The sequence below is a fragment of the Aythya ferina genome, assembly GCF_964211825.1.
Source record: "Aythya ferina genome assembly, chromosome: 12".
In the NCBI taxonomy this organism is placed as follows: domain Eukaryota; kingdom Metazoa; phylum Chordata; class Aves; order Anseriformes; family Anatidae; genus Aythya; species Aythya ferina.
In genome coordinates this window covers 6,650,531-6,672,306 of record NC_140308.1, presented here as the reverse complement: position 1 = coordinate 6,672,306, position 21,776 = coordinate 6,650,531, and the positions used below count along the sequence as shown (strand labels likewise).

Here is a 21,776-nt window from a genome sequence, read left to right as displayed (position 1 = left end):
TTTTGAATCCTTCTCCAAAACATATCTTAAGGAAAATGTAAGCATCATTTAAGGCACCAGACTTCACTTTTGATAAAATCTGTTTGAACTTCTTGAGGTAATGAAGCTAGTGAAGCTCCCCTGTGGCTAGTATTCATTCTCCTTTGCTCCTAAGATGTATTTGTTTACTGCTTCATTTATAACACACTTGGATGAAAAATTCTCAGAAACAGGGTTTAAAAAATAATATACCTGCAAACTTCCTGAAGGCCAGACAGAAAACCCAGAAATGTGATATACCAAGTAGAAAGAAATAAGAAAAACATATTTCTCTGTTTGTTAATGGGAAAGTGTTTTACCCCACTACTCATTATAGTTATAGCTAAGACATTTCCAAGGTTTTTGCTTCCTCTAAACACAATGTAAATCCATAACCTGAGATGAAATAAATGCATACTGAAATTAAGGAATATAGATGAACTCTGTTTTATAACAAATCTACAGGCTAAAGAGATAATCCCTGTCACAAGTCAGAAAGGTCCCTGAAATTTCTTAGAGAAGTGAGTTGCTGCAGGGGGGCTGGCAGAACTTTGTCCCTACCCAGATCCGTAAGAATGTTTGCTGTAGATGTGGCATGCTGCATGGCATTTTGAAACTTCATAAATACATGCATAATTTTAGGCACGTAAGCAGTGGATTTATTCAGGCTGAGGGGCCATCAACAAAATGATGCAAGCATCTAATGCAGACCTTGATAAATAAAATTTAGCTACCTATGAACCCACGACTAGAGATCCTCCAAACGCACCTTCAGCTGTCACGTCATGCTGCGGGCACCCACCCTCATTAACACAGGACGAAGTGACTGATGGCGGAGCCTCGTTAAGGCCTGGAAACCAGGTGAGTCCCAGGAAGCTCCAGCTGCTGGAGGTGTCTTTACGGCACATCCTGTGCTCGCATTAAAGGATTAAGCTCCCCATAGAATCCAGCAACCACCTGCGGCCCAGCAGACAGCATCGATCACCACTGCAAGACCTGTTGTGTAAGGGCTTAAATATTCATCACAGCAGAATCTCAAACTTGAGTCGCTCGCTTACAGGCAATGTGTCAGTCATAAGGCAACCGTCCACTGAGCTGTTCTTTCTGGTGCTAAGCGCATCCACTCGGTTGGCCCCCAAAACTGCCGAAGGACGAGGAATTGGTGAAGAATGACTTTGCATGCCCAATTCCTCAGTGACTAGAGGGCAGCTGTGAAGGTGATGCGGTTTTCAGAATGACTTTGAGTTTGAGCATCAGGCACCTTAATTAGCGATCAGAGCGGTGCTGCCGTTGGGTGAGCAAGGGGCACAGAGGGGACCTGGGTGTCCCCGTGAGGGCATCCTGATCATATGGGGCTCTGGTCCTTGCCATGCTTGAGAACCCATGGCGGTGCTGGTGTGTGAAGTGATGAGGGGATGGCTTCGTGCTGTTTCCAGAGGAGAACAACACACGGGTGGCACGCCACCTACAAGCACCTCGGTGGGCACAACTCCCAGCCCGATTAGGCAGAGCCCCCTGCCTTGGGGCTCACACACCACACTTTCGGTGGGTCGGGGCTAGGCCCAGGCCTGATCCGAGACCACCGGGGGGGCTTTGACTCGGGGAGGGGACGACACCACCCGCGGCTCCCCTGCCGCCTCAGCGTCCCTCCTGGCGCGGGCTGAGGAGTGGCGGGCGGGCTCCCTCACGCCGCGGGCCCGGCGGGGCGGAGGCGCGGGGCGGGTGGGGGCGCCGCGGGGCCCCCCCTGCCGCCGAGGCGAGGCGGCGGAGGGCGCTGCGCAGCCGGGCGGTGCATTGCGGAGGGCGGGCGGACCCGCGGCCATTCCACACGGCGGCACCGCGCCCCGCGAAGCAGCGGCAGAGGCGGCAGAGGCAGCAGCCGGCGGCGCAGCCCCGCCATGGCCAAGGAGGGAGCGCAGCGAGCGGAGGAGACGGAGCAGATGATCGAGAAGGAGGGCGGCAAGGAAGCCGCCGAGGGCAGCGCCGCCGGCAGCCTGCGGGCAGCGGACACCAAGGAGATGAGAGCCGTGGTGCTGTCCGCCTTCGGGGGGCTCAACAAGCTCCGCGTGTCCAAGAAAGCCATGCCGGAGCCGCAGGAAGGGGAGCTGAAGATCCGCGTGAAAGCCTGGTCCAGTATCATCTCCTCCGGCGTCTGTGTGTGTGTGTGTTTGGGTGGGTGGGTGGAGGGAGGACGGCGCTCAGCACCTGGTGCCCTCCCGGCTGCTGCTGCCCCTTGGTTGTTTGGTGCTTTCCCTTGTCTGGTGCTGCCCCATGGCTGTTCGGTGCTGCCCCATGGTTGTTTGGTGCTGCCCCTTGGTTGATGCTGCCCCTTGTTTTCCTCCCGGGAATCCCGCCTCTGTTACCATAGTTTTAATTCGGAGCTTGTGCAACAGCGGAGCTGGTGTTGAGGACAACTTACGGGGTTTAATTCCTCACCCAGCCGATACGTGGTTAGCAGGCTGCTGGGATCCTGAGCGGAGCTTTCCTAGAAGGCTTTTTTTTTTTTTTTCTTCCCCCTAACAATTGGAGCAGGCTGTTCTTCCTCGATAGCTAGTTCACAGCGCACATGTTCCTTATGAAAACAGGGTATTTTTTTTTCCAAGTGGCAGAAGATAACTTCGGGGCCTTGTTACACAACTTGACGTGTAACAGAGACCAAATTAATTTTATCCTAAGACAGAGGTTTCTTGTCTGTTGTCCCCTTCTGTTGCATGAAAACATGATGCTGCCAGAGCACAAAGGCCAAGTGAAGGCTGAGTGGTTTGTTTTGAGCAGCGTGCCCTAAAAGTGATGCTGTCACAGGGCAGCGAGTTTGAGCCATGGGTTGTAACAACGATGTGCCTCAGGTCTTGGAGCCTTGGGACACAGTGGAGTGTGTCAGCCTTTTTAGACAGCCCACTACCTGTGTGAACTCCAGTTCATACCAGTACCTGTATGAACTGCATGTTCAGCAAAGTGGTACGCATGCATGTATCACGAATAGCAAGTTAGCTGTGAAAAAACACTTGGCTGTAAAATAGAAATATTCCGCTCTGTTACAGCTACAGTTGCTTCCCAGGGTAATATCATCATTAGGGTGCTGTGCGAGTTGCATGCGTGCTGTTTATAGCATCAGTAGATCCACTCAGCTACTTCACAGTTACTGCCAGTCTGCACAGCACTGTGTACGTTTCCGAAGCTTTCATCCACACCCCAGGAGCCTGTAGGCTGCGTGGTCTGCTCGTCAGTCCTAGCTGGAAATGTCTGTAGGGCTGAAAGGTAGTCGGGTCACCAAAGTTTGCTTCCAAACAAACCAAAATCAATTTGCCGATCTTCTTGACCTAAGTCTGTAAATACAGAAGATTGATCAGGATGATGATGGACTTGTGGTCCAGTCCAGGAGACTGCGTGAGAGAAATGTCTGTCAGCAGTGCAGCACGGTATCCACCTGTTAATGCACACAGTGCAGAAGGTGTCAGAGATGAGCTCCTTTTAAGTCATTATTGATGCCAAATAATGCTCAGTCGAACAGTTCTTAGTTGAATCAGTTTTGTAGTTGACTCATACAAGTTGACTTGTAGAGAAAATTAACTTTTATTTTAAGAAGAACGTGTGTATGCATGATAAAATACATCAGTAAAGCCAGTTAAATGGTATGTATACATTTTATAGTATGGTGCTGTAAATAGAGGTGATGGAGGATATGTTGCTATTAGCACTACGCCAGTTGACTAATTCTTTTGAAGGTCTGGTATATCAATGATCCAATTGAAAATGTCTCGGTTGTGATGAGTCATGTGTTAGCCTCATTCTGTGACTAAGAAATGGAACAGCCATCGATGTCCAAGCTGAGTCACAGCTTCTGCATACTCCCTGAAATAATTTTTGATTGATAGTGACAGAGCAGTTGAAATTGCTGTATTTGTTTGTATCGTAATCTGCAGCCTACAAAATGCTAGCATACATACTGTTTAGAAGATGAGACAAATAGCTAGAACAAACCCAAACAGATATTTCAGATAGGATGTGTGAGTAGGGAGTGGTGTCCTGTAATTACCTCCCTTTATTTTTCTTTGCTCTGTTATAATTATTTCTTCCTTCTGCTGCTATACATGTGCGTCATGAGGAACAAAGCAGAAGTGACTCTTCTGACTTGGTGGTTGTGAGACAGCAGCACTTAAAAAAATTGGTAGCAAATAAAAAAAATCCTAAGTATAGCAGAATAGCAGACAGTGTATGAATTTCATTCTTAAAGGGAGCCTTGTTCATGTGGCTGTTTCTGGATGAAAAGCATGAGATTTTCAGGCAATTTACTTGCTGAGGCAAGAGGAAGGCTACTTCTGAGAATGTAGGACTCAATACTCTTCTTTTCTCTTTGTATTTCATTGACGTTGGTAATTAATTTCAGTGGAATCTTAAAATGAAATAAGAAAGACCAAAAGTGACTGCTGTCCAAATCTTGCAGACCATCCTCAACGCTCTGGTTTGGTATTTTGCAGTGGGAGGTGCTGGGCATCCAAGCTCACTATTGCTGATCTACTAATGAAAGAAGTCCAGGGTACAATATTGTACCCACAGGACTTTCCACATTTAAAAAATGCAACAAAGCTAAACCACAAGAATCAAAAAAAATCTTCAAGATCCTCAAAACTATTAAGGCCAAGCATTGCAGACTTAGCAAGTCAGATTCAAAGATAATTCAATTTTGATAAACTCTTCCTCCAGAGATGGACAGATAATTCAGTCTGTGTAGTTTATGCCAGTATCCCAGCTCTGTCACAGAAAGGCTCTTGCAGAACCCCTGTGTCAATGTGCTGACACTGGTAATTTATATCCTCCCCTATCTCAATTTACACACAGCTCTTGCTTTAGGATGTAAAACACACAACTGCAGGAAGCTGTGTCCTTTTCCTCTGTGGATCATTTTGATTTTACACTTCCCCCTCTGCATACGCACTTGCTTAAAGTTCAGGAGTCACTTTGTTGCACGGCACATCACAGCAGACTATGCTGGTTTGTACTAATACAAGGAATAAATTGTGTTGTCTAGAACCACCACTCGTCATGAGACTTTTGCTTGTGATGCTCTATGCAGCCAAACTTCCCTTTTCCCATGTCTGCTATAGGTTGAATCTCAGTAAAGGATTTGATAAGGTTCGGTTTCTTGGAGATCATTGGTAAACTAGTCATTCATTTTTGGGCCCTCCAGGTTACTCAAAGAAAAAAGAAACAATTTGTTGGTTTTATCACACAACCCAGTTGTGCTTTCAGGTCTACTGTTGTTGATACAACTTGTTGAGATCTGGCTGGTAAAATAAAACTACCCATTTCTATTTGAAAGTGCAGAGGAACGAAACCAAAAGGATATACGTGAGCAACAGGGATGTGAAAGCACACAGATCTATAAGAGATTAAAGGTGAAGTGAAGGAAGAAGCTGGTAATTAAATTAATAAAAACATGCAACTTAAACACTATACAAGGTACATAATACTTTTTTTTCCCTCTTCACATCACAGCTGTTTTAGTACTAAATCTTGTAAATTCATTGTAGAGATTAACTTGCTTTTTTTTTGTTGTTGTTGTTTTATGTGATATTGCTTCCTTTCATTGAGGATAAAGAAATGGAACTAGAAGAGAACTGAATTGCTAGTACCATGTAGTTAGATGCAAAACTAAATATTGTCTGAAAAGTTATTTTGTAAGAATGAATGTTTTTAGGAAGAGTATAATAATTTTATAAAAATAATCAGTAATTCTGCTTTTAAAGCTAAAGATTATGCGTCCAGGTCACTTTTAAACCCTATATCACAATTGTAAATATTTGTTTGGTGACATTTCCTTTTTTTTTTTTTTCTTTTCCCTCCCCCGGTGACCTACATCTCATGAATGCTGTGTTGTCTACATGTTGTGCTGTGTGTCTCTTCTGTCTTTTGGTTTGTTGGCTCTGTTCAGTCTGTGTGCATCTTGATTAGTATCTGACTAAAGCCCCATCTCATAAATACTTATGCACATCAGTAACTGTGTATCAGAGGAGTTGCTGGTATCATATACATGAGTAGGATGGGCTGAGTGCATAGCTTCATGGACTCGGGGGAGCTGGCATGCAGCAGTTCCAGCTAACAATAAATACAGGGCTGTGTTTTACAAGAATAGATTAATGCTGAAGCATATTTTGGCTAGTTAGAATTTTTAACTGTGTGTATGGTGTTTGTGCACAAAGTGCATAAACATGGTACCTTTTAGTTGTGTGTTTCCATTTTGCTTATTTGTTTTTGTTGGCTGCCTAGAAAACCACAGCATCTTACTAACTAAAACCGGATAGCATGTAAAAGACAAAGCAAAGATGCTTCAAGACTTTTCTAAAACTCACACTACAAGGGAAAGCTGTAAACTTCCTGAGCAGCAACACTGAGGACTCCCAAAGACCAAATTAACCATTGTAAAACTGTAAAAGGTGATCCAGGAGGAAGAGTTATAAAACAATAGCCTACCTGAAACTTATTAAGTTCTCGTCAAGGTTGGATGCCTGCCTGAGATGAACATGAGATTCCTGGGGTCACTTCAGAGTTTAGGACAGTTTCATCAGGTTGTTTTTAGTCCAAAGCATCTATGATGTGTGATTTTTTTTTTTTTTCCTTAAATAGAATTTAATGGAAATCATGATGTTTCCTTGTACTGAATTGTAAATGGCCCTTGAATTTCTACATGTGACTCCTGACCTGTCAGTAAGCTCTGGGGATATACTTATAACAAGCGTGGTTGCCTTGCATGTGTACTTCTGCCCAAGACTGGTACCACAGTGGTGTAAAGTTGGTTTGTTCCACACGGGAAGAATGTGAACATCTGCTGGGTCACTTGTATGTTTTAGAACCCAGGTTTTTAATGTTGCCCTGAGCTGTTCTGGCTTTCACATCACTTGGGTCAAGTTTTCCCCCTCTGCTTTAATGTGTGGCAGTAGCCTTGATTTTACTTTTTCCTTTATTTTACAGTGGTTTGAATTTTATCGACTTGATGGTACGACAGGGGAATATTGACAACCCTCCTAAGACACCACTTGTTCCCGGCTTTGAGTGCTCTGGAATCGTAGAAGCTCTTGGAGATAGCGTGAAAGGATTTGAGGTAATATTTTCTCTGCTTTCAGGGAAAGACTAAATAATCATCACTCCACTGAGAATGTTGCCCCTAATTCTAAACCACCAGCAACAGGAGCCTTCACTACCCTGTTGAGATCTGAAAGGGCAATTTTTCTTTTCTGCTTCCCAACCATGAGAATGACCGCTTTGATTAGTTCCTGAAGCCATATGACCGCCTTCAGATCCTTCCTGAAAAGTCATTTGTGCTGTGTGCATATCTGGAGGGCTGTGTAGGAACTGGAAAGCATGACTGACATGCTTTAAGAAAGTAAAAGAAATTGAGTTAACTTGTTTAGTTTCTTTTCTTTGCCATGTTTGTAGTCATTGTTGTGAAGTTCCTCAAAGCCTACACACTGCTGATTCTAGTTCGAACTTTAGATCTTGAATTAACAAGACCCCATCTATGATATGCATTCTTTCTTACAACTGTGTGCATTTATTTGGCACAGATAAGAATGGGACCCTGATTATGGGATCAGAATCTATTTAGCCCAACAAAGTAGTGATAAATGACAATAGTTCATGTATATAATAAAGCTTTCAGAAGTGGTTGGCATTATATACTCTTTGGTGTCTTGTATTAAATATAAACAGCATTCTGTTTTACTTCCTATTCCATTATTGATATTAAACATCTCTGTTCCCTCCAATCTCGCACTTTTCCTACACTAGATACAAAAAATTCTATACTAGGAAAGAACTGAGTAAATGTGTGTCAACCCTATCTTAGCTATTTGCTGAATCAGCCATGTCATCAAGTATAATTGCATTTTCTGAATTCTTATTGTATCTTGATCTTAAGAAGGCAATTACCTAAAATATCTGTATTTAAAGGTAACGTTTTTGCTTTTCTAGAAAAGCTTCAAAATTTCTCAGTTGAGTAAAGATAATGCCCAATTTACTTTTCAGTAGGGTGTCAGCAATGAGCTGCTCTTAGGACATTTCTCCACCTTCCCTCTCCTGCCCTGTCTCTGCCTTGCAACAAACCATAATCTTTCAATGTTTTTGTGATAAACAATAACTGAACAAAAAATTTACTATTTGAAAAACTCAACTGCTTCAATTGTTCAGCTCTAGTATTCTGTGTTTTGTAGTTACAATCCATACAGAAGAATATTCTATGAAAGGAGCATAGGAAGTTTTCTGCTCTACATCAGCATTCTTAGTTTAAACATTCCTGCTATTTTTAAAGGGCATCATAAGGCTACAGCATATGGTACTTGTTTGAGTAATGTTGCACCTGAATGAATGTACTGTGTCTCTTTAAAAGTTACGGCTTTGTTCTGACTATAAAACATGTTTGTGCATTAGTGTACTTCCTGAAATTTAAACAAATCATGGTATTTTACTTTTTACATATAATCTGCATAGCCAAGGTAGTGTTTGAGTCATCTAGAAGATCTGATGCTCAAAATAGCGGCTCTGCACAGGTACGAACCCATCAGCAGGGGTATGTCCCAGGAGGATGATGCAATGATGTTCTCTCAGTTTCTTTATAAATATATATATTTTTTTTACACAGAATAAGAGGATGTCAGGTGCTCGTCGTGTTGACATATGCTGTTACCCCTGTTCATAGTGATGACAGGAATGGCAAAGATTACACCTTATATCTTCTGACCTTCTTTCCTTTTGTAGATCCCTTCCAGTTCAAATCCTGTTCAAGTTGTGGGGATTTGATAAGAACATGTCCTATTGGCCCCTAGTCTGTACGCGGGCTGTCTTACACTCGAGATATTGTCAGCCATTTCTTGTCTTCACTAGCTATAATTGCGTTATTGTAAGACATGATGAATGGCCGTCCATTTTGATGGAGATGTGTAAGAACATGTTTTATATTGAAAGAAAGCCTTTTTTTTTTTTTAAGGAAATGGAAGAGTAAAAGCCTATTCTTTCTCCCATTAAAAGCAAACACTGATTTTTGCTGAGCTCAGATGTAACGTGTCTGATCTATAGTTGTTGGGATGGTTCTCAGGATCTGAGGCCTAATCTGATGTGATGTCTAGGCTCTGTATAAAGATTGTAGTAAAATATGATTTTTATTATTATTAAGAAGTCCCTTGGGAATCACCAGGAGAGACCTCTCTTCTCTGCATTCTTTTGGAAATCGGTTATGTTTGTTTGCAAGGATAGGACATACTAACATATTCACTAATTAATCTTAACAGACTTTAGATTTTATAAACTTTACTAACATCAAAAGGAGCCACAGAGTGGTTACCAGTGATGCATTGCTAATTTGAATGTTCGAAGGCGGCATTCAGTGAAATTGGAATGACAGTTCTGTTTCAGCATCTTCATTCTAAAAGAGACAAACCCTTCAGAGCTGTCAGCAGCACCTTAGCATTTAGCAAACCCACAATATCCCAAAGCCAAAGTGATGACAAGTGCTTGGGAGACCAAAATGTGCCTGTGCTATAAACATTTGTCTGAAGGTACTAATGTTATGCTTTACTCCATTGCTGTCAAATGTAGCTTATGTAGATCAAGAACATCCTGTAGTATCACCAAAGAATTAGTGGGTATTAGTAGAAAGTAAGATAGAAAGTATCAGGTAGATAAGCAAGCACATTTTAGAGGGAGAGCTTCTATTAGTTACAATTAAAATACAAAGTCCTAAAGTCTGGTCCTCTTCCTGCCTTATTGCTTAAACTGTGGCTCAGGTGAAGAGCTCCTCTCATGAAAAAGGATGATATTTATGTTTGAAAAGCAAGATAAAATACATGTAGGAGCTGCTGTGGGCAAGGCATTGTCTTAAGTTTGTAAGAGTCATGCCTGTGAAGGCTTTAATATGTATTGGCCAAATGCTGCTTGCTGGGGCTCTCCCATATTGCCCCGCTGGACCAGTTTCTACTTTCATTCAAGTGTTGCTTTCCAACTCTGATTGTACCCCTGAATGCACCTCAGTTACCTTAGTAACCAGAGCTATATTTTTGATGTTTAAGGTGGCAGGCATATTTGAAATCGCACAATCCAATTCTGCTCTGCCACATGGCTGTAGAAATGGCAGTCATTATGGACATGTAGAGGTAGAATTGGTTATTAAGATGATAAAGCTAGAGAGTAGATATCAATAGTGTTATAAGTCAGTGGTTTCTGAACCCTTTCATGTTGTGCTCTGTCTAGCAGAGTACAAGTCCTCCCCTTCTCAATTCACAGAGAAAAAAAGTGTGTATAAATCAGTGTGAAGACTGAGAAGGCAAAATGAAAATTTGTCTTGGATGTAATTATTTATAACATGCATCTCACTGGAATGTTTCTCTCTTCTCTTCTCTTCTCTTCTCTTCTCTTCTCTTCTCTTCTCTTCTCTTCTCTTCTCTTCTCTTCTCTTCTCTTCTCTTCTCTTCTCTTCTCTTCTCTTCTCTTCTCTTCTCTTCTCTTCTCTTCTCTTCTCTTTTTTTTTTTTTATATTTTTTTTCCCTGTAAACAGAATTTGCTGGTTATTAATGGGAATGCTGTTTTGATTGTTCACAGCCCCATTCATTATTTAGGAACTGCTGACAAAAGATGGCTGGTATTGATTATGCTGATAGACTGCTCAATCAGAGAAGCAGCGTAGGAAAAAAGATGTGGCCTTAATTTTGGTATCTTTGTTGTTAAATTCAAGTTTTTAAATACAATTAAAAAATGGTAAAAGCCCAAAGCTGAGCAGCTTAACTGCTGTGTTGCCAAAGATGTGGATCACCATTACAGTCTGTCATGGCTTGAACAGGAAAGTTGCAGATGTTACAAGTTTCTTTTTACGGTTTAAGTTGCAGACATATCCTCAACATTGTTTTTTCCCTTGATTGTAGATTGGAGACAGAGTCATGGCTTTTGTAAACTACAATGCATGGGCTGAAGTAGTATGTACCCCGGTAGAATTTGTCTACAAGATCCCAGATGACATGAGTTTTTCTGAAGCTGCTGCATTTCCCATGAACTTTGTAACTGCCTACATGATGCTCTTTGAAGTTGCTAACCTAAGAGAAGGCATGTCTGTGCTGGTTCACTCTGCAGGAGGTGGGGTGGTAAGTTGGAATTTCTCTTATTTTCCTGTCATCCCGTGACTGAAAAGAGCCAGATACTGCTTTTGGTTTGGTTTGATACCAGATATGCCTATATGAGGGGTTGTGATGAGCAGGAACTCCATCAAAACACTGATGCAAATGGTTGGCAGGAGCTTCTGGTGAAATAAAAATGCTATGGCCATTGACTCTACATAAAAATACCTCCAAAACCCTTTAGAAGTTAGTTAAAGATTGAGAAGTAAGTGTTACTTCAAACTTTGTATCCCTAAGTTTATGCACCTTGTACTTGTTCTTTGTGAAAGAAGGCTATAATGAAAGGATTAAATAAATCAGCTCCCTGCATAAGGTATTTGTAGGTTACCATAATCCTCTTTGCAGTACATAGCCCTGTTGGAATACTCCTGCAGATGCTGTGTGCACGTGTGATGTTTTCCCTGTAAATGGCACTGTATTTTTTTTCCTTTGTTGCGGAGGGATTGAAAGCAGTGAAAAATACTATCATCCCAAAGCTGAGGAAAATAGCATACAAATACAGAATTTGAGTCAGTGGTGGCTGCTGCATGCCATGGGTTGGATCATCAGTAAAGAGGCGTTGCATTGCATGGGTGAAGGAACAGCTGGATGAATTGGGTGGAATACCAGGCCACACAAGGAAACCATAAGCGAGCACTTAGTGTTACCAGTTGCTTGAACTATCTCTTTGGGAAAAAAATCTCTCTTTTGGAAAATAAGTAAGCTGGTACAAAATATTAAGATACCAATAGGGGAGTATGTTTACACTTGAAATTGCACAGTCCTCTTCCATAAGACTGATTTTATGACCGAGAACATTAGCAGATCTCAGCCTTCTAAATCGGAGCACCTCTTCTGTTTTCCTGTTATGCCTTATGTATGCTAAATTAATATTCTGTTGTCTACTTAAAGCTGGTAGGCAGCCCCAAACACCTTAGCCTAATTCTGTGCCCTTTGACCTTCTTTCAGGTTCTCATATAAATGAAAGCTGTTATCAAAGAAAAAAATTCACCAGTTCCCTACATGAAATGTTTTTAGCTAACAATAATCCTACTTGCAGTAAATGGTCCTCTTGGAATACTTCTGTAACTGAATGGAATTTATAATCTTATTATGGTTCGGCACAGTACAACCTACAGCATTATGGCTGACTTTATTGTTCTGTAATATTAAATCTTTTCATGTGGAATTCAGGACTGTTAAAGCAACATGAGGCCACACATTCAGGATATTCTAAGACTCTGTGTTTACCTGAAGGGTTGTCAGCCCAGCTGACACTATATGGACCCAGGCTGAGTGTATGGAGTTAGCAAGACACCCTGTGCATATGCACGTCTTCAGAGAAAATGAACTCCTTGTCCCTGTGAGGATAAAATGTTCTTGCTACCTTCTTTCTTTCTTCCTTTTTCTTCCTTTCTCTCCATTTTTTTAAACATTGCTCACCTTTAATTATTTCCTTCTCCTCTTATTTAAGCACTGTTAACACTATGAACTCACACAGTCTTCCTCACTAGTGTCCAAACCCTCTGCTGGGCTGTTCTGTAAGGTACTGCTGCCTCCCTCGCTGTCAGACACCCAACGGCATCTTTCCACTAGTCCTCTGCTGTGGCTGCCTCCTCTCAGAGCAGCTGAAGGAGGGACAGGTTGTGTCTGGCTGCCAGCAGAACAGGGAAAAACATATCTTTTCCCTGTTAAGTAATTAAATAAAACAGTGTTTCCAGAGGAAAGTCCAGCGATCTGGGAAGAAACTGGGCAATAGCTGGTGTAGGTCTGTGTGTGACCTGGGGAGGACTGCACGTAAGATGGAGCTGGGGCTGACTAGCCTACAAGACAGGGCGCTGATCCCTGTGGCATGGGGGAAGAGTACCTTGTGCAGTCTGTTCTTTGTAAGGGTGTTCTTTGTAAGTCTGTTCTTTGTAAGGGAGCAGGTGTTACTGGAACTGGAAAGGAAATGCTTTTCCCAGTGCTTGATAGGTCTTACAGGTAAGCTCTCACTCTGGAGATTATTTTTTTCCCTCTTGTACTAACTAGACAAAGATTTCAGAGGACACGTCTGTATTCCTCCTTAAACCTCTCTAATACTCTGTCCATTAATCCCTTGAAAAATGTAACAACCTCGATCGAACAAATTATTTTCACAAAGTGTTTTGCTAATAAAACAGAAAACCTGCAATTCAGTTTTCAACACAAACTTCACTATGTGAAGAGATTTTTTTGTGCTGTTGCTTTAATAGATACAAGGCCCATTAACATTTTCAGCAAGTGGAAAACCTGTCCAGTTTGTTTCTAAATGCCATAGAAATTCCAGAATACTTTAATGAGACAATAGGCTCCCTGTGGGACTAGAAGTTTGTAATTGTTCCTTCTCGTTATACAAGATCATTATTTTAGCCATTTCATGCAGTTTACAAAAAAGAACTTGTTGCTTCAAAAATACTTGTGAGCTTCTTTGTTCTGGCTCTCCAGTCCTCTTTAGGAGAATTCTGCAGCGATTTTAAAAAAAAACTGAATCGGGGAAAATTCTCAACAACCTTTACTTATGTATTGCCTCAGTTTATTTATGTGCCGTATTTCTGGTTGTAGATGTATTTCTGGATGTAGATGTAGTGAGGAAACTAAAGCAATTGCCTTCACATCTGTGCCTGGGGTATGTTTTGTATGGGATGGTATCATTTAATATCTGACAGGATGTTTTCAATAAGGCAGTGTACCTATTTCCAGATGTTCCAGGGGACATCAGAAGATGATGCAGAGAAAAAAAACAAAACAAAACACACCAAGATAACTGATACTGAAAAAAAAAAACAACTCGCACATGCCTCTTTTTTTCAGTTACAGAGACTTGAATCCTGTTCCATATACCAGATCAATACCCTCCCTGCCTCCTGCTCATCTAAAAGGTCAGGGCATCATATGATCTTCTCTGCTCATGGCAGGAAACTTGTATAGTTGCAGGGAAGAACCTTGCCTCTGTGAACTAGGAGAAGAAATGTGGACAGTCACAAGCTCTGCCTCTGGCAATGCATGATGTAGCCATCCACTGTAACTTCTCTAAAGAGAAAGACCCCCCGCTGCAGTGCTTAGAAAGGGGGCTTGAAAGGAGAGATTGTGTTTGCTTTTGTTTCCTAGGGTCAGTTTGTTGACTTTGATTGTTTGCAATGGGGGCTGCTTTGGGGGGTTTGTTTGTTTTTCCTCTTTTTCCCTCTTGAGGTAGGGGAGGTTAAGAGAGGCTGACTCTCAGCTGCCAGCCAGGACAGTGAAGTAGAAATTTTAGGGGCCTTCTGGGAAAGTGTGGTATAGGCTCATGTCTGATCAGATGTAAATGAGAAATCTTGCAAATCATTCTGTTATCATTGCTCTAATATTACAGATCAAGATCTAACAAGGACAAGGCTGGTCATATGGTGTCTTTCAGGCCTCTGCCTGGCAGGACACTTAACACTTCTGTTTAAGCAGACCATTATATTGATTAGTAGGGAAATTCGATAATTAACAAGAGATATAATTGTATTGTATGTATAGAATTTAAATGCTTAAAGCTAGTGTAAGTGCCCTTCTGAACTGATTGCTAAAATATGGAGAAGGTCAGCTAACACTGAACTTCAAAAACTTCCTGTTATACTCACATAAAAATTAATACTCAAAAATATGAGTTTTTTCTACAGTAACCTATATGTTCTTGTATACATCCAGTTGAGAAACTAGCTTATCTTAACTGTAAAACTCTGTAATTAATGTTTGAAATGGCCATCAGACTATAGTAGAATAGCTCCCTTCACAAATACACTCAATTGTCTTTTTTTAGAGTGAAGCCAAATGGCATCTGAGGAAAATAGGCTGAGAAATAGGCTGAGAAAACTGAGCATTAGCATGCACCCCACTGGGACTGATCTGCTATATGAAGCAATTAGTTCTCTAAAATGAAGACTGTGTAAGTCAGTGCAAGCCATAGCACAGGCTTGTATGAGATTACATTAGTAATTTTAAGAACAACTACATAAACTTGTGAACTGCATCCTGGATTAATTGAATTAGTATAAAGACAGGACTGATGTATTAAAAATCAAAATGAAGCAAAAAAAAAACAACACCCTTATGATCTTCTAGCTATAATAAATACAATCTATGACATCTACCTGGAAAGTGAATTCTTTCAGGGATTTAGATCTGTTAGAGACTGCCATTATGCCCATTTGCTTATTTGTTTGTTTTTTATATACTGCTTGTTCTGGCTATCTGGAACACAAAACTTTGGTCATTTATCAAAACCGTGTGAACACCTCAATCTCATCACTTAACTTCTCAGATGCAAGGCAGAATTATTAGCCAATTCTTTAGCATTTCAGTCTCACTAGAACTAAGCTGCGTTAAAGACAGAAGCATTGACTGCTGTCCTGAAGCTCTGATCTGACCTTCCCTTTCATGCTCAGCAGCAGAGGAGGTGCGAGTAAGTTACAGATTAAAGCTCTCATGTTTGAATTTGAAGAATAAATCTGACTTGGCAACAGATTTAGGTCATCCTGGCAGGATTGGTTACTGCTTGGCAGGAACCCTCATTTTTATTGCTTCTACCCTGCATAAATTGCAAATATTTGAGGATGTGTTCCAAACTGAATCACCAAAGTAGTGATATTTATCTGACAAAGAACTGGCACTCCTTAGTAAATCTGGTCACATGCTATCACAGGAACCCCTTCAAAAGAATTATTAGATTTCTTCTTTAAAAAAATAGCTCTGCATTTATCCCTTCAAATTGTTTCTCCTCTGTCTTGCTTGCGGATAAGTCTTTCTCAATTTCCAGACTTGATTTGTAGCCAGCTAATGTATCTGTGTTATCTTCTGTTGTCCCCTTTTTTTTTAATTAGCTTTTCTCTCATCTTGGGACAGTTCCTTCAGATCTCTTTGGTAGTATGTATATTTGTACGTGGTTAGAAAGATGCTCAGAATTAAATATTTCCTTGGCTGATATTTTTCAGGTTGAAAGCAGCCTTGCTTGTTCATATTCCTTTTCCAAAAGCTACAATGTCTGTTTCGTTGGTCATCCTACATACGCTGGTCCATGCAGATGCATACTTATTTCCTGGGCTTTGAGCTGGTTGGCTGCAAAGCAGCAGTAGGCCAGTATGAAAGCCAGTCTTGTCTTCTAAAATAGGTCTCTCAGCATCCCTGATCCTTTTAAACATTGTATGGGCTGATTGAACTTAGGTCTGTCTGCACATAGCAGGTAGGAGTACATTAAGTAGCACTCATGACTTGTATTTGAGTCAGTTCTTCTTGAATGTGCATAATTGGGATTTACTCCACTCTTCTGATGGTCCTGGCCAGCATACTGTACAATGGTATTACCACTTTCCGATCTGCTAAAACCTTTACCCAGTACTTCCCAGGACTGCACTTGCTATTTTCATATTAGCAGTTCATAGCCACTCTGCATTTGATGAATACACCCTAAGTGCTTTTCTCCTATTTCATCTCCTTCAGACAAGAAAGAGAATAAATCAGCTCACACAGAGCTGTGTGTAACCAAGGCTAGGCTGCATTCAGTATCCAAGCTATCTCGTTTAAAGCCAGACAGGGCACCTCTACATTGTGCTGCACTGTGCCATGTGAATGCCTCTAAAGCATGGATGTGCTCCCTCAGCATCCCGGGAAAGTCCCAGTGCCATGCCTGAGTCTATTTCCAGACACTGCCTCAGAGCATAATCTGTTAATCAAACACAAAAGCTTGGTGAGTCATACACAAAAAGCAATTTCCCTGACCAAAGCAGCCTGCAGTCCCTGAAGGCCTTTCTTTTTGCCTCTCACAGCCCTGCACTCCCCAGAGGACATGTCCTTTCCCTGAGTCCCCTGCTGAGTCATGTCACACACAGGCAGTGCTTAACTCTTCCTTGGCTGTTCAGCTTTTAGGATAGAGTTTATGTGCTCTGGGCAAGAATCTTGGCTGCCGTACGCTCTCGTAGCTCCCCTTAAGTGCAGCGGGTTTATACCAGATGAAGATCCAGCTGCGAGGCTTGGTTGCACCCCAACTTCACATTTTTCAAGGGAGGGAGGAAAAAACATCCCCTGGTGATAGTTGCAGAAAATAAGAGAGTCTGAGAGTAAAAAGAGGTCGTTATGTCACGGTGACTCTTTCCCATTCCCTCTCCTCCAAAACTTACTGTGGTGCACTGAGTGTAACAGATGCTGCCCTAATGCTTGTTCAGCTTGTCCACTCTGCAATGTTCACCTGAGTGTTTGGTTTCCAATTTCCTCTGCTATAATTGGAAAAATAACACCTTCAGGAAGTGCAGCTGACTTTTCCAAACACCACAGAAACATTTTCCTTGATGCCAGTAGATGTCTTCTCTTGCAGTTTTCTTACTATGCTTGTGTACTTTGTACCACCTTCAAATACGGTTATGTGGCATCAAAGCACTTTGGAAGCATGCATTCTGCTCACATTCAGTACCAGACAGGTTTCTTGTGCAAGAATAAGTATGAATTATTTTTGAAAATACTGTAGCACCTCTGGGCTGCACAAATACACCTGGAAACAATCATTTCTTAGTGATGCTATTGGTTCTCACAGATGCCGTTTTGCTGGGTGGTATCTTTTAGATGGTTTGTTCTCTTCTGCTATGAGGTTGAGCTCAGTGTTTATAACAGCAAAATATAATAAGCAGAAAGGGTGCTTTCATGAAAGAATACTGAACTGTGAGTGCAGTATGCAGCTGGGCCACCAGACCTACGTCTGGGCTGTGACTTTAGGTCAGACCCTTTCCAAAAGTCAGTAACTTACAGTTTTATTTATACTTCAACCAGTGTTAAGTTAGTATTAATAAGATGATTATATTAGTATGTTTTCTTCTGTTCATGCTTTTCATGTTGACTTTTCAATGTCCATGACGGTAGTTTTTACTTTTGAATTGTTTAAGTAAACAGAACACAATGTTTAATTTTTATTTTTTTTTAATCTATTTTTCCCTTCTTTTATGTGATTATCTCAGTATGAGAAGTTTCCAATCCTGCAGGTTTAAAGTTGTGTTTTATAGCAAAGGAATGCAAAGAAATTTCAATCTTTCTATTGGAACTAAAACAGATAGCAGTGTATCCATTTATAATAGATTCTATAATAATTACATGTTTGGATTAGGTTAAACATACTGGCTTTATAAAGAGACAGGATCCCTTGAAAAGGAATCAATCAAACAGACTTTGAAGCTAGAGAGATGCAAGACTCCCGTGTCAAATCCAATGTTAGGAGACATGCTTCATTTCCACAGAACGCTGCAATCCAAGTTATGCATCTCTTTGAGGACACACTGTGTGGAGTTCTGCAAGATAAGCAGCATAAGTGTGTGTGTGTCTGTGTGTGTACAGATAGATGTTAAAGCAGATTAATTCAATTTTAAGGAAATATTTTGTAACCATGTCTATCACTTCAGTGAAGCAATCAAGCGGTTTATTCAAAGACTGTTAAATCCTATTAAAAGTAAAGTTAAGCGTTCAAGTGAGAATTTTTTTTTCCATTTATGAATTTTCCCAGGTGCAGGAAGCATCTAGGTAGTATTTATATGTGGAAATTTACATCATGTGTAAAAAATCAGATGTGTGAAAAGCTTTATTTTTTGTGTTTTAAACAATGCCTGTCTATTTAGACACCCACTCAGAAGGTTTTGGAATTCATATACTATTTCTGATAGCATGGTGCCTGCTTCTCTGTCTGGGTGAAAGCTGAAGGGTAACAGAGATGATGTGGTTTTGTTGGGGCAGGGAGAAGACAGAAAACCTTCTTTTATTTTTCTACCACAAAGCAGTTTTTAGGAATCCAAAGGAGAGGACAGTACTTGTGTGTCCCTGAGGTCAGGGTGAGAGTGTGCAGCGGGCCTGGAGTCAGCATGGAGATCTCACCTGCTCCTCCATGGCCCTGGGAAAGGACTGTTCCTCCTTCCAGCTGCAGAACTCCGTGTGCATATTTCATTTGTGAACCATGGGCACTGTGAGCACTGGGACCCTACGTACTTACAACTAATGTGTATAGCCCTTTAAACAAAAGGTACTAATCCAAAAGTAGCTAAATGACTTGAGGGATTAGAAAAGAGATTTAAGAGCGACTTGCATAGCCACAGTGCTTTTTTGGAGCTTAGTTGAATTCCACGGAAATTAGTGAAACATTTGAGTTCATAGGTTGAGTTCAGTTCTCCTGCTTTGGGGAGGAAGGCATTCTAAGCCCAATACCAGCCTTTATTCCTAGATTTTTGAAATACAAATATTAGGACCACTTTGCACTAAAATAAGTACAAACCAGTGTCAGGTTAAGATCTTCAGAAACCTGTAGAAGAATGTTTCATGGAATTGCCTCAAAATACTTCAGTGATCTTGTTCATCCAATTATAAAAATACTGGTCATATGAATCAGTTTTAGGCTTTAAATATCCACAGAAAGTATTCTGACCTGGGGTTTTAGATAATCTTGTCTCTGTGGGGGGTGAACTAGCCAGTTTGAGTCAAGAAGAAAATAGGTGTTGTTTTTTTTTGTGCATTTCTCCTATTTATTTGACAGTCATTTAGTTAAATGTTAATCATCTTCTGCAGGATGAAAAACAACACGTTTTCTGCTCTAATATTTGACCTTTTAAACATGAACTGTTTTTGATTCAGGATACATTCATTATCCCTTGTCTTCCTGAGTTAGATTGAAAATGCAGAAAACTAATTAGAGAATAGATCAATAATGTCAGAATTTCACTCCACTAGCATACATTATAAAATACTGATTTATCTAAATTACTGTGGGTAGTGGTTTTCTGGAAGAGACAGAAAATGAGAAGGGGATTGCTAGTGAAAATGGCTGAGAAAAGGATAGATACAAAAGTCAGATTATTTTTTCTTGCAATTTTATGTTACAATATTTTTGGAGGCTTTAGACTAAGACGATAAGTAATAGAGAAATGAAGCATGAGAAGAGTGAAACCTTTTCTGCTCCTAGAAGATATTATATCTTGCGAGATGAGGCCCCTCAGGAAGAGATTTGCCTATGATTTCTAATAGATTAAGGATTCCAATCCAAGAAAATAGTGGATGATTTTAAAAAGAAAAGGTCATTTATGTTTGGTATTGGATTATCGTGCTACAAATCAACATTCAGATCTGGGTCCTGCTGTAAGTTTCTCAGAGCTACTGGACATGTTGTTCAATTTGCTGTGCTATTTCCATTTCTCACTTGTAAAGGAAGAATTACAGCGCATCCCTTCTCTTGCTCCCTTCTCTTTGTCTCTTGGTACCTGCCCAAGATCCCAGAACTGTGCCTTGCTGTTCAGCTGTTTACTGACTAACCCAGTAGGAAAACAATTTGAAACTCCTGGATGCCACCATATAAAAATAATACTGCTGTCCTCTTGAGATGTTCAACTTAGATGACTGTCACTAGCAATTACATTCAGCATTATATGGGAAGATGCCAAGACCCCCAGGGTATGCAGGATTATCCAATTATTCTACTGTAAATGAAAGCCAAGCACTGATTACTGGTATTTACATACTAATAATCAGGGTTTCTGGTTGGAATGAACTGAAATGTGTTTATCCATGGATGATTTTACTGGTCATGCATACAGTTTACAAATGGCAATCTTTTAGCTGTAAATATAAGTAAGAATCTGCTAAATTTAGTCAGACATTATTTTCAGAATCACTGTGCCATTTCTTGCTTCTGAGCATATCCACGTAAACTATAGCTCCAGTGGAATAATGTGGTTGCAATGAGAGGCAGAATTTGGCTACCAGAGGTCTATATTCTGTTTGTTAGTGTACTAAGAGTAAAATAATAATAATAATAAAAAAGGTGGAAGATATGACCTGTTAGGATCTTTTTTGAAATCCAGATGACTCAGTGTTTAAAGCAGCACTTCCATTCTCTCAGCCTCGTGAAGTTACAGGTTATAATTTAGAAGTTAAATTTTTCTGGGGACTGAAGTTGGAGAGGCCAACTACAGACATTTGAAGGCACAAATCCTGCAGTGCCCCAAATCCTTTTTAGACACTGACATGGCATCTGATTGACCTTGCTGGATTTTTGCCCAGACGCAGTCTTCCATCTTTTGGGAGGTTGCCGCAGAGGCCACGTGGCAATCTGTGAAGGGTCTTGAGCAGCCTGGATCCAGCAAGCTCACAGGAGCACACTGCCCTTGTTGGGTTCCATCAGATATCTGTCTGCATGCAGAGGGCTTGCAAGATTACAATTGATAATGGACTTTTGCTTTGAGGAAGAGAGAGGCATCTCAGCGTTATCTGTCTCTTGTGAAAACCACAGGCTGGAAGAGTGTGCCATGAAGACAGAATCCTTTCTCTGACTCCGTGCCTAGCCCTGCAAATATGCTTTCATCAGAATTTGACCCACATCAGTTGGAATTCTAAGGGACACCTGCATGAGTTTGGGAGAACACCTGTATGAAGCAGAGCAAAAGCTAGCATTGATACAAATACTTTGTGTGCTTCCTTTTCTAGCCTGACAAGCTTCTGCTCTTGTTCCAGTTGCTCTAATTTAGGGGTAGTTATAGCAATGTGATACCAGTGTGTGTCAATGGATGCATATATGTTTGTGTAGATGGGAGGAAGTCAGGCCTGCCTGTCATGGAGCAAGAA

General features: G+C 41.0%; 1 protein-coding gene across 1 annotated transcript in view; it reads left to right on the top strand.

Annotated features, from left to right (window-relative positions):
* The first annotated feature begins 1,834 nt into the window (after nt 1-1,834).
* The window catches only part of VAT1L (vesicle amine transport 1 like), a 51,567-nt gene continuing 31,625 nt past the window's right edge, over nt 1,835-21,776 (top strand). The window contains exons 1-3 of the mRNA XM_084533417.1: nt 1,835-2,146; nt 6,988-7,117; nt 10,926-11,141. Of these exons, the coding sequence (XP_084389543.1) occupies nt 1,917-2,146; nt 6,988-7,117; nt 10,926-11,141 (576 nt within the window). The 5' untranslated portion in view covers nt 1,835-1,916. The remainder of the gene's footprint in view (nt 2,147-6,987; nt 7,118-10,925; nt 11,142-21,776) is intronic.